This window comes from Sarcophilus harrisii, chromosome 5 (assembly GCF_902635505.1).
Source record: "Sarcophilus harrisii chromosome 5, mSarHar1.11, whole genome shotgun sequence".
Lineage (NCBI taxonomy): Eukaryota > Metazoa > Chordata > Mammalia > Dasyuromorphia > Dasyuridae > Sarcophilus > Sarcophilus harrisii.
Genome location: NC_045430.1, coordinates 29,028,199 through 29,041,621, shown reverse-complemented (window position 1 = coordinate 29,041,621; position 13,423 = coordinate 29,028,199). Strand labels below are relative to the sequence as shown.

Genomic DNA, 13,423 nt, shown 5'->3' with positions numbered 1-13,423 from the left:
CCCAAAAGTAAATAGCAAAAAAAAGTCCAAAATCATGTGTGGTGTTCCACATTCATAGTTTCCCACCTCCTCAAAGAAACAAGGGAGGTCTATTTTTATATCTCTTCTTTGGGGCTAAGGTTAGCCGTTCTAATGTCATAACATTCCCTTTTGATTATTTTGTGGTGGTGGTTCTTTGTATTTATATGATTGTGACCACTGTGTATATTGTTTTCCTGATTCTTATTTCTCTCTGCATCAGTTCTTTGTATTTATATGATTGTGACCACTGTGTATATTGTTTTCCTGATTCTTATTTCTCTCTGCATCAGTTCATATCAGTCTTCCCATGCTTCTCAGCATATTCATAGTAGCACAATTGTTATCACAATTTAGAGGAAATGCTTAGAGTAAAATGAAATTAAATTTCAGTGGCCTTGTTAATCTGCAGTTATTTTTATTACAACAACGATGAGAGGTTTCATTTTTAATATATACCCAATTTTGGGTAATGTTAGGAATCCTCTTTTAAAGAGTGTGACCCTAATAAAAATTAATCTCTTCTAATTTCTTGCTTTGATTAATACTATTAAAGAGTAAGATCTGTGTGTTCCTTTTTCATCTCTAATTTCTTCATTTTCTGTAAAGAAAGCATTTCCTTCCACTTTTTCCAATTTAATTCAAAATTTCTGTCCATTCAGAGATAATTTTACCTAGCTTTCCTTATTCTGTGCTAAGGAATTGAACTGAGTGCTTAAAGTAACCCCAGAAAGAATGGTTTTTGTATCTAGGTCTAAATTAAATCAAAGTAGAGCTCAAAGAAAATTAAAGTATCCTGCCTCTTTGCATTTTCTTTTGCTTTGTTTTTCACAATAATTGGGACTCTGACTGCTTTTGCCATAAGTTTTATTTCATTGCTTAATGCTTTGGGAAAGAATGTAGTCTGCTAGAGTGATGAAATGGGCGTGGGGGTGAGGTATCACAGTAAAATATGAAAATACAGGTGGGATCAAGCACATTTATAGGTCAATGGAAATGGTTAGGTATCAATTGAGTTGTGATAAAAAAGAGTTCAGAAATTGATGTCTAAAGATCTAGGTTTATATCCCTGCACTACCACTCAGTATTATCTGTGACCTGGGTACTTCTTTGAGATTCAATTTCCTCATTTGTAAAATGGGGCTAATAAAACTTAAAATATGCATCTCATTGGATTGAGGTTTTAAACCATAAAATCTTAAATAGATATTATCTACTGTTATTATTTACAAAGCTTTTTTTATCAGTTTATATTGGAATATGTTTATTATTTGATGCATATATGTTTAATATTGATATTACTGCATTTTCTATGGTACCCTTTAACAAGATGCAATTTCCTTCCTTATCTCTTTTTATTACATCTATTTTTTGCTTTTGCTTGGTCTGTCTTGATTATTGAAATGCCTTTTTTTTAAATTCTCCAAACCTTATTTGATCCTTTTATTATTGCTGTACTGAAATCATTCTTCCAGAGAGAATTAACTCTTCATTCCTGATGGTTGAATCTAAAGTTTTCTCTCTATCTTTGCTTATTGTTCTTTGTGCCCGGGCTTTGACACACATTTATGCAATCTTCTTGATGCTATAAAGTCTTGGTTTTCTTCATGCTCCTCTGAGTCTCCACTTTGCTTGCTCCATGACAAAAGACATGTCCTCTAATATTCATTCAGTCTTTAGTCTTGCTTCATATCTGTTCATTCACTTAGCTCCCCACTCTCAGAGATCAAAAACTCTATTTCATACTTGAAGATGATGTATTGACTCACCATCAAAAATAGTAACAAGTAGAATTTTTAAGATTTGCAAAGCACTTTATAACCATTATATTCTCAGATCTTAGTAACAACTCTGGGAGGTAGGAGTTATTATTATTTCTATTTTAAAGAGGAGGAAACAGATAGACAGAGGTTAAATGACTTGGTCACAAGATTACACAACTGAGTTCTAAGATATGACTTCAAATCAGGTCTTTGTGACTGTAAGTGTAGAGTTCTATCCATTGGGTCATTTAGCAGCCTTCAGGGCTTTTTTCCCCCTTTGCTTTATTCTTAGTACTTTTTATTGATTCATTCACTGTCTCTCCATTTATCTCTTATATGATCTTTTTCTGTATGTCTCAGTTGGTATCTGAGGCCCAGTTTTTTAAATATGACATGAAATCAAGCTAAGTGGCCCAAATGAAGATCAAACCCTTTAACACAAGCATTTTTAGCAACATGTTTTAACTAATTTTTGGTTTCAATTGTTTCTGAGTTATTTCCGATTCTTCATGACCCATTTTAAAAAGCCAATTAGACTAACTTAAAATATCTGAATAAATGATTACAAAATCCTTTCTCTATTTTCTCTCTCTTCCTTTATCCAGACCCAGGTCCCTTACTGTGTAAAAAGCATGCCTACTTCAAGCCCAGTAGACTGGGTACAAAACCTCTTGTCTTCCTTGTAAATCCTTCTTTGAGTGGTTCTCAAAGTTAACTACTCTCCTGGGCTTTCTTTCTTTTACCAGGATCCCAACTGCCCCAAACTCCCTGTTCCCCTGTCCTTTCTCTTCGAAGGACACTTTGAAATAAATTCCCCTGTTCAACCATTTTATCCTCTGTACTATCATTCCAATCCTGTCTTCTTGCGATCATTCTGCTTGGTTTCTCAGCAGTTCTGTATTCCTCTTTTTCTCTCCTCCTTTTTCTCTTTCTCCTCCTTTCTTCTTCATCTCTTCTTCCTTTTCTTCTTTCTCTTCCTCCTTTTCTTCCTCCTCTTCCTCTTTCCTCTGATTCATCAGCAGTGATAACAATAACATGCTTATACAAGGTTTATTGGGACAATGTGTCATACAGAGATTTTCATCTAATTTCACAATGACTTTGTGAATTGGATTGTCCAACCAGAATTATCCCTGTTTTGCTGTTTAGCAAATTGAGACTCAGACAGGTTAAGTAAAAAATAAAGTGTGGACTAGTAGAGTAAGATATGGCAGCTGAGAAGGTTAATACAGTTTTAAAAATGGATTAAGAGAAGCATGGTATCATATCCAGGTCCAGGGATCCCTCTACCCTAATGAGACTTTATATAGATAGTTGTGTTCTGATGCATTTTAGGAAAGGCATTGATCAGCCAGAGCACATCCAGAGAAGGACAGTCCAGAAGATAAATGGCCTTGAATAGTGGTCCTCAAAGCATATTCCACAGGCTACTTCTCTTTGGGGTCCCCAAGACCCTTTCAGGGAGTTTGCAAGGACAAACTCTTTTCAGAATAAATCTAAGATATTTAAATTCCTAGCTTAGTTAATATCAATACACAAAGTTCACATAAATAAAAGCCTTTTGAAGAGTGGGGAGTACAATTCTCAATAACTTTTAAAAGTGTTGTAAATGGGTCCTAAAAAAGTTCAAGAACTGCAGTCCTCAAGGAGCTAGTAATAGTTCTTCTGGAGAAGAGATGAGGGATCATGAAAAAGAAAGGGTCAGTTTATACTGCTTGGGCAGCACTAGGAAGCAAGGTAAAAATTAACGGAAAAACATATTGTAGGCCTGATGTCAGGAAAATCTTGGTCATAATTAGAACTATTCAGATATGGAATGGGTTAACTCAAAAGAGATTGGGCCATTCCTCACTGAAGGTCTTTAAATAAAAGCTAATTACTTCCCATCATCTGTACCATAGAAGGGATTCTTGTGTATGGTTGGGTTTAGCTAGAAAGATTTCTGAGCTCCCGTCTGTCTCCAGTATTTTGTATTTCAGTGAACGGAGAGGAAAAATAGTCTTGGTTTGATAAATAGTTAACTATGTGACCTTGGTTGGACAGTTCACTGAGCCATTATGGACCTCAGTTTACTTGTCTGTAAAATGGGGGGGGGGTGTTAGATGAACACTCTTGAGTTAGTTTCCTACCATCTTGGAAATTTGGTAGAGTAGCTCAAAAGAAAGATTGGCAGAGTTAAGGTAAAAATAACAATCATGTTGTACAACTGAGATGCAGAGGAAGAATAGACACAAAGGCATTGGGAGGAGGAGGGCTCATAATTCTGAATACCTACTCATATTAGGAATGGGTTCAATAGGTAACATTACATATATGCCATGAAGTATAACACCTCCAAAATCTATAAAGAAATAAGGGGGGGAAAGGATGGGTGAATGGGGAAGCAAAGGATGAGGGAAGAAGACAAGGGAAGGATCTATGGATGGGAGGAGGTTAAGTAATAGCAAGATAAATTATGGAGCAGAATTTAATTGAAAGGCAGCAAGGGTAGTAAAGACATGTCTGTATATGTGGGATGGGTATGGGTGTGAGTATGGGTATGTATATATTTCTAATTTTTCTTAAATGAAGCTTGCTTGGGATGGTGGGGGGGATGGAAGAGGGAAAGAATAAAAGTAAGGTGAGCAGCAGAGAACCAAAGAACAATTTACAAGAAAGTAAAGAAAAAATGGTTATTCATGAATATAATTTTTTCTACTAACTTGTATACTTTCTTGATCTTGTAATTTATTGTTATATATTTTGAATCCCTAATGTTCTGCTGGGCACATTTTGTTTTGCTTTATTTTGTTTTGTATTTCTTTTCTGTTTTCCTTTTTTTCTTACTCTGGTTTTTCAAATAAAAGAAGGAAAAAAATCCAAAAAAATGTTTTTGGTAGCTCTAATGATGTGGATTCTATGGCCCCAATGACTTGAACTCATCCACGATCACACAAGCAGCTCTCATCAGAGGTGGAATGCAATCCCAGGGGCCTCTTTCTCCTCTGCTTTCCTGACTCTTGGCTAATACTGTAGAAGGCTTCTCCTTGGATTAATTTATGCTTGAAGAAGGAAGGTCTTTGTCCACCTTCCTGAGAGGGATGAATACTTTTTATTCACAGTTATGCTACTGATGGTACAAAGTTTGTAAGAAACACCTGGATCAACTGGGACCGTCTTTTAAAAAGATACTATAGAATATATTGCCATAGTAACACAATTAAATTCACTCTGCCAACCTTAAAAAAGAACTCATACTAATTCTAATTTTGTTTGTTAGCCAGTCACACAGCCATTTGAAACAGGAAAATTTTATATGTCCAAAGGAAATATACAGGTAAGTAAAATATCTTTTTGTATATCATTATTTTAAAAAGCCACCATTTTTACATTTAAAAAAATATGTATTTAATTAAATATTTCCTCATTAAATTAAAAAATGTAACATTCATTGTTTAAAATTGTTAAAAAAATTTTTTCTTCCTCCATCCTGCTCCTTTTCTCCCCCCTTTGAGAAGGTAGGCAATATGGTATCACTTATCATCATTGATATTGGCCAGTATCAGGTGTGAGGTTGAGTTACCTTTTCTGACTTACCTGTGCTTTCTCTCAGAACTTCAAGACAAAATCAGACAGGAATGCCAAGAATATAAGTCAGGCGGTTGATTGACATTTACTAAGGGCCTAATATGTGCTAGTTAGTGTGCTAAGTTCTGGCAATGCAAAAATAAGCAAAAGACAAAGATCTTACAGTCTCATGGAGGAAATAATAAGAAGATACATTTAAACAAGCAATATAGAGAATAAATAGACCAATTTTTTGTGGTTTTATCTGCAGCACTGCATGCATTAATCATAATGCATGATTAATAAATGCTTGTTGACCTGACTTAACTTGACACACCCATGTATATATATATATATATATATATATATATATGTATGTATGTATAGTTATACACATATATGTGTACATAAATGTGCATTATATTATACCTGCAGATATTCTCATCAAAATTCATATTTCACATTAGATATTCATCAGATATCCTCAATGATTCTAATGCTAGAGCTCTACCATTAGAAATTCCCTGCCTTTCTTCTCTTAACCGTCATTCTAGTTCTGAGAAGACTGCCTTCCTCAGGGTTATTTGGGAGTTTTTTTTTTTTTTGTCTTTTAATCATACCTTATGATAAGAGAATTCTTGAACTTCCATGAAATTTCTCTCAGAGAGCAGAAAGTTGTTTCTTGGGTCCCATTCCATCCATTTAGTAATTCTTAATGCTGGTGAAAAGAATCAAATCAACTCAGAGAAAATGCCTTTGTGCCATCCTCAGTCCCTCCATCAACATGAACAAGGATGAATAAGCTCTATCTATATTCAGTAATAGCAATTTCAGTATGTCATGGAAGGACCATACTTAGCAAAGATGAGTTATTCACATGTCTAGGAAGACATTCAGCCCCAATGGAACTGTTTTATGAATATGGATAGACTGGAAGTCATCGAGAATAGAATGGACATGCTGTTTTGCTATGGAAAATGCCCCCCAAATAATGCGACCATCTTTCTCTATTATTTCTGGGTTCTATTCCCTTGAAAAAATTCTTTACTTTTCTTAAAGAGTTTTGAGAAGACTTTCTTTTCAAATTCATTTATGATTCATTTCCATGTCATATAACTTGTGCTAGGAATGTACTTTCCTCTGAATAAAAGTAGCTTCATGAATCTCCTCCTTTATTGCTCACTTTCATTCCGAAGACTTCATTTTCAGATGCCTCATTTTTCCCCCCTTGCATTAGAATGTGAAATGGATCTTGAGTTCCCTGCAAGGAGCCTGTACTGAAAGGGCTGGCATTAGGAAGATGTAATCACACATTTGTATTTCATTCAAGGTCCTAAGACCTCAGAAAGCTGAAGAGTATTTGTTTCCTTTCAGAAAGAAATGTCAGGTCATCTTTTCCATTTCTTTCTGCTTTCCCCTGTAGGAATAATATAAAAGAAATGTCACTCAGCTCTTTTTCTTTTAATATAAAATGAGAATGGCAAAGTAATGAACTCGTTAGTTAACTAATTAAAATACTATTTTGGGGGCTGCTTAATATCTTTTAGATCGCACTTTTTTTTGCATTGAGGGAAAATAACATTAAAGAATATTACTCAGTAATCTTCTGTTGATCCTTAAGTGTTTGTATATAATTATCATTGCTGATTGCATCAAAGTTATAAAAAAGTACTCTCTTTACTGAAACTTGTCCAAATCTGGTAGTGAGTTATCAATATCATAGATATGAATGCTGAGCCAACCAACTTGGGAATCTCTTTGGGATCTCTCTACTGATGATGGGGATCCAGCCTTTGAAGAAGATAGAAGATGAGTCCTAGGGAGTTTTGATTTTTGAACTTCCACTTTACCTTACCCCAACCTAGCTGAATGACTCTGAATGCCTATTTTTCTGGGCAGTGAGTCCAGTATTTCCATTTTTTTCCTAGCAATAATAAGGCCAACAAGAATTGCCCTCTTTCAATCAGAAGAGTAGAGATAGAAACTATAAGGAAGCAGAATTAATTCAGTATTAGCTGGCATGTGCCCTTCTTATGAGATATTAGAGGAGAATTGGATGACCACCTGTTGAAGACATCATAGAAGTCTTCTTTATCTGGGGGATTATTTGGGGAAGGCGTGGGGGGATATGGGAAGTACCTGTGAATTATTAAGAAAAAATTATCTTTATTTTCACTAATTTCTAAAGGAAATTTAATATGCATGTGGACAATAAAGATGATTCTGAGAAGAGGTCCATAGGCTTTGACAGCCTCCACCAAAATCTGGTGCTATGATCCCAAAAGGGATCAGAACCCCTCTATTAAGGAAGTGACTTGGATGCCCCTGAAGGCCAGCCCTAGCAGCTTCTATGAATTGCCCCATGGGGGCAGACAGAAGTTCAGTGGGCTTGCCAATTCCTAGTCCTAATCCACTCCAAATTCAACAGTTCCATTCATTTGGGTTCAAGTTATTTTAATAGACACTTAAGAAATACAAGGTATTAGACTTAAGCATGATATATACAAAAGCAAACTCAAGAAGCTTCTAATGTATTGAGAAGGAAAAACATATAAACACCAGTAAATATGACACAAGGCAATTAAGATGTAGCAAGTGCAAAGAGAGGCAGGTGGGAGGGGAGGGAGGAGGCCCAGATAAAGTGTTATGAGACATTTCTAACAAATTCTGTGTGCATGCAACAGAGAAGAGCAGTCATGAAGGGGGATTAGCTAATATAACTTTTGATATGCATTCAATCAGAATAGTTTTGTGATTTGTAATTTATTCCAGCAGTGCCATGTGGCTCAAATATAGGAGAAGAGAAGGCAAAGAATGGCAGTTACCCAGGGATGGGCTTGTACCGAATAGGGACAGCAGGGGTTAACAAGACGATTTGTGTAAGAGGAGAGAGAGGAGAGGAGAGATTTGTGTGGCAAAGACTATGAAGGAAAAGGAAGATGAAGAGGGAAAACAGGGGACCAAGTTTGGAGCATCCAAGTGGTAAGAGAGGTAAAAGAACAAAAGGGGTTTTTCAGAGTTCTGGGTCTTGATAGGAAAGCACAAGAATTGGGGAATGCTTAATAGATGATAATCCCTGGGTAGAACAGAGGTAGAGTAGATACGGAGGTCATGAAAATTGAGAATTGGAGGGATCAGGATGTCTCAGAGCTTGGCAAAAACAAGGACTGAAATGGAGTGATAAGGGAGCTGGTGGATCTCGAGTGAGAGGAAAGGGCAGAAAATGCTCTTTTGAGATAGGCATTACCTTCTACACAACCTCACCTGACATCAAGATGTCAGCATCTTGGCTGGAAGGGACATGGGAAGTCACCTAACTCAACTGAGCCCTTCTGTGTCTGCTTCCAGACAAGTAGTCACAAGTCTCTTCATGAGAACCTTCACCGATGGGGAGCTCATTACTTTTCAGATAAGCCCATTAGCTCTTATTGTTCAGAATGGATTCCTTATGTTGAACTGAAACTGTCTCTTTCTATCTACATTGATAGTCATTGATCTGAGTTCCACCCTCTCAAACAGAGTATCTTCTCTCAAATGTGACCCAGCTCCTTGAGAGCAGGGACCACAATGATTTTTCTTTTTCTCTCCCCAGTATCTGACACAGAGAAGAGCTTTCATTGATTCAGGAATATAGGCCCATTCGTCTCATTCCCCTTCCACATGACAACCCTTCATCACCCCCATCTTCTCTTCTCTAGGTTAAATACTCCCAGTATCCTCAGCTGTAGAGAGCAAATAAAACCATATATATTAAGCCCTGGGCACATTTTTTTTTTTGAGATTTTCAGAAATTTACTTTATTCTGGGAGGAACATCATGTTCCAAACTGATTGAAAGTGAAGAGTATAAAATGGGAATTGGAATAGGACCTGTTTCACTAAGAACATACTATATTAACACGACTGCATTATTAATAGCTAATATTTATATAGCACTTTAAAAATTATAAAGTATTACAAACATTATTTATAAAGTGCTTATTATTTACAAAATTCTTATTATAAATATTATTTCACATAACCAAGAATTAGCTGCTACTTCTTATTTCTATTTTTACAAATGAGGAAACTGAGGCAAGCAGCATAAACAATTTCTACAGGATTATATAGCTAGGAAAATATCAGAGAAAGGATTTGAATTTAGGTCCCGTGCTTTCTATCCATTATGCCACCTAGCTGTTTCATTAGTGACAGAACATAAGCTATCTCTGAGATAGGTAATATTTCACTTCTATCATTGTATGACAAACAGTATAGTACCTGGCACATAGTAGGTGGGCATTAACTAATTTTAGTTGATTGAATCACCATTGCTATCATTAAACTTCTTATTTCTTTTTCTATTTGCATCCTCATACTTTACACATGATGAGCCCTTAATAAATGCATTTTCTTTCATTCATTTCTTCATATTCCATGATAATTATTGCTCTTCCTTTTCCCTCCCAGATTTTTTTTTTAATTTAATAGCCTTTTATTTACAGTATATATACATGGGTAACTTTACAGCATTAACAATTGCCAAACCTCTTGTTCCAATTTTTCACCTCTTACCCCCCCACCCCCTCCCCTAGATGGCAGGATGACTAGTAGATGTTAAATATATTAAAATATAAATTAGATACACAATAAGTATACCTGACCAAAACGTTATTTTGCTGTAGAAAAAGAATCAGACTCTGAAATATTGTACAATTAGCTTGTGAAGGAAATCAAAAATGCAGGTGTCCATAAATATAGGGATTGGGAATTCAATGTAATGGTTTTTAGTCATCTCCCAGAGTTCTTTTTCTGGGCATAGCTAGTTCAGTTCATTACTGCTCCATTAGAAATGATTTGGTTGATCTCGTTGCTGAGGATGGCCTGATCCATCAGAACTGGTCATCATATAGTATTGTTGTTGAAGTATATAATGGGCACATTTTTAAAGCTCTCTATAAATACTGTTCTTCATCTTCCCGGGCCCCTCTGTGGACCCTCCTTGGAGTGTTTGCCCATACATGTGGTATAGGACCATCTGCTGATGGGGATGAGGCTTCCTCCATGCCATTGTGCAATACCATTCCATGGCATCTCTTCTGTTGCTGGATTATAGAACTTCACAGTTGATCAATGAAGAATCAACAGAGCATCCCTTTGGTGACGGCGTATTTTCAATAAAAATTCTCCTTTTATGCCCTGGCTAGTCTTGGGTAGCAGGCACAATATTAGGGAGAGGCAGAGAGTGATATTTCTTCTGTCCTATTTTCATCAAGGAATGAAACCGATAATGTCCAAAATGATGCTTTACTCATTCTCGTTCACAATTCTCTGTAGGCCCTGGAAGACTTATTGAATCGAGGCCACCCCGGATGTGCGACTACACTCTGCCATCCAGCCTTAAACTATAAGTTTACTTTGGTCAAAATGCGCTTTTTCATCAGTCTGGCAGCAACAATAAATTGCCTGCCAGAAAGTGATGTGAAATCATTCTTCCAAGATGGTTCCGAAAGAAGCAAAATCCAGATCGTGTTAAACAAAGGTAATCTCAGATGGGGAACTGTTACTCAGTCTCCTTAGATAGAGTATATTTGGGGTGATTTCTCTCAGAGTCTATTTGGGGTGATTTCTCTCAAAGTATATTTGGGGTGATTTCTCTCAGAGCATATTTGGGGTGATTTCTCTCAGAGTCTATTTGAGGTGATTTCTTTTCAGAGTCTATTTGGGGTGATTTCTCTATGGATCATCTCTTTAGTGGTTAGCAAGGGGGAAGTCAGGAGCAAGTCTCTGCTACTCCTTAAGGAAGAAAATGATGTTCCATTGTTGTAGCACTAGATGGGCCGGTGAAGTAGTGGCAGGGATGGAGAAGGGAGCATTGTGTGAGTAGTGTCAGGAAAGCTGTATTTGGGGATTAGAGGAGCTGGATTCCAATCTTAGCTCAGTCACTCACTACTTACAGGATCTGGATAGGACTAAATGACTTCTCAGATCCATTCTTAACTTGTGACTTATGACCTCTATCTTAGGTATAATATCAATATTTATATAGTGACCACTCCTCCTAAGTGACCTTCCTCCCTCCCTTCCTTCATTCCTCCCTCCTATCTTTCTTCCTTCTCTCCCTTCCTTCCACCTGTCCCTTCCTCCTTCCCTTTATTGCCATCAATAAAGAAGAGAGCTACTAAGATGATATATTATATAGTGACCACTATGTGCCAAGCATTGTGCAGAGGATATTGCAAATATACAGCTAGGCACACAGGATAGCTGACAAATATTTTGAATCCATGTAAATAAAATTATATTTCTAAAATGAAATATATTTTTCCCTCCTGGGAGGATATGATCCATAAGAATACATAATGTTGGATGGTTTTTGGAAGATGGTGTTTCAGAGTTTAAGACTGTGGTGATCAGGGAATTTATTTTCAGTTTACTTTTTAAAAATATGGCAACATTTCATGAATTCACATTTTAGAGTCTTTAGACTCTAATAGTAGATTCTAATTTATTCTTTATATTCTAATTCTAATTGATTCTAATCTAAATAATAGAGTCTAATTTAGAGTCTCTACTTTTCCAAATTAGAATTTGGAAAATAGTTGACACCATCATAGGATAGGGTTCAACAATTGCAACCTAAGGTTTATGCGACCTTTCCATCTGACTCTATTGGACTCCATCCGATTTATTCCATCCGAATAAATGCCTCTCTTCTCTTCCTTTCCCCCATTTCTTCTTTCCCTCCCTCTCTCTGCCTTTGTCTTTCCTCTCTTTTGTTTTGCCCTCCTTCTCTCCCTTCTTCCTTCCCTACCCTTCTTCCTTCCTTTCCCTTCTTCCTTCCCTTCCCTTTCCTTCCTTCTTCCCTCCCTCTCTTCCTCCTTCCCTCCCTCCCTTCCACCTTCTGTCCCTTCCTCCCTCCTTTCATTGCCATCAATGAAGAAGAGAGCTACTCAGGACTCTGGTCTCACCAGTGCAGGGATTCCCACCTTGCAATCTGCAACCTATGCAAATCTTCCCAGCTTTTCTCTTCCTTTCTTCTTATATATTCCTCTTAGAAAAGAAAGCTTTCCTCTAAGCAGCCTAACATTTCATGAGCACACAATGTCCCATTGACCATTCACCTGTTGCTCCTCACCCCCGCTTTATGACTGGTATGATGACACATCCATCTCCTTTTGCTAGCGAGGATGATGTGCTATAGGCTACTTGCTACATGGTATATTTCCACCCTGACTTTTAGGCCCTATGCCCTTTTTAATTCCTCAGGGTTATGGGAGGCCCTTTGATGGGAAGTCCATGAAATCTACTCATCAGCAATAATAGTAAAGGTATAATGTAAAACGTGCTTGAAGATATTCATTATTCCTGCGAGTATTGTTATTCCCACTTTGCAGATGAGGAAACTGAGGGTTCGAAAGGTAAAGTGACTTTTTAAGACTGACAGAGCTAATAAGTGTCAGAGGTGAGATTCAAACCCCGGGTCTGAGCTGGCCCCATTTTTCCTACCACATCCTGTATAAATCAAAATATATTTTGGACAGATATTCAACAAAGACAAATGAATAAATTGAGTGGGGTATTGGCTGATAAGAGAACAGGCTTAGTTGCATTTGGGAAATTACTGAGCTTTCAGTTATTCTAAGGTCAATAGAGAAAGCAAAATAACAGACTATTTGAAATCACTTAGGAGAAGAAACTTTTTTTGAAACTTCCAAGTACTTTGGAAATACTCATCTCTTTAAAATTGATAAGCTAATTTAAAATATTCTCCTCAATTCTTTAATAAAAATCTCTCTAAGTAACATTTTGTTAGCTTAGACTTAGTACCTTATTGAAGGTAATAAAATTGTACTTCTTTTCAAATATTCCATAATTTAGACTTTTTGCCAAATCAGATGGGTCAATTAGTTTTAAAAAATTAGTGAGCTTTTGCCATAATTTAGTGACTATTAAATTGGTTTTCATTTATTGAACTTTGTAAAATCTCTGTAGCAATCAGCAACTATTTTTAGTTTATATTAAACATGTGAATTTGTGCTGGAATTAGAAAATTCCCTACCACATTACAGAATGAATTTTCACATAAAAGGGAGTAGAAATTAGCTGTTTTAAAAT

The 13,423-nt window shown here is 36.5% G+C and overlaps 1 protein-coding gene and 1 long non-coding RNA gene across 2 annotated transcripts in view; one reads left to right on the top strand and one right to left on the bottom strand.

The window, feature by feature from the left end:
• Positions 1–13,423, top strand: part of CFAP54 (cilia and flagella associated protein 54) — a 299,509-nt gene that overhangs the window by 177,113 nt on the left and 108,973 nt on the right. Inside the window, exons 48-49 of the mRNA XM_031939791.1 lie at positions 5,041–5,097; positions 10,643–10,847. Coding sequence (XP_031795651.1) covers positions 5,041–5,097; positions 10,643–10,847 — 262 coding nt within the window. The remainder of the gene's footprint in view (positions 1–5,040; positions 5,098–10,642; positions 10,848–13,423) is intronic.
• Positions 6,691–12,627, bottom strand: LOC116419457. The gene is made up of 2 exons (XR_004229772.1): positions 12,295–12,627; positions 6,691–6,744 (listed from the first exon to the last, which is right to left on the bottom strand). It is a non-coding gene; the product is annotated as an uncharacterized LOC116419457 (long non-coding RNA).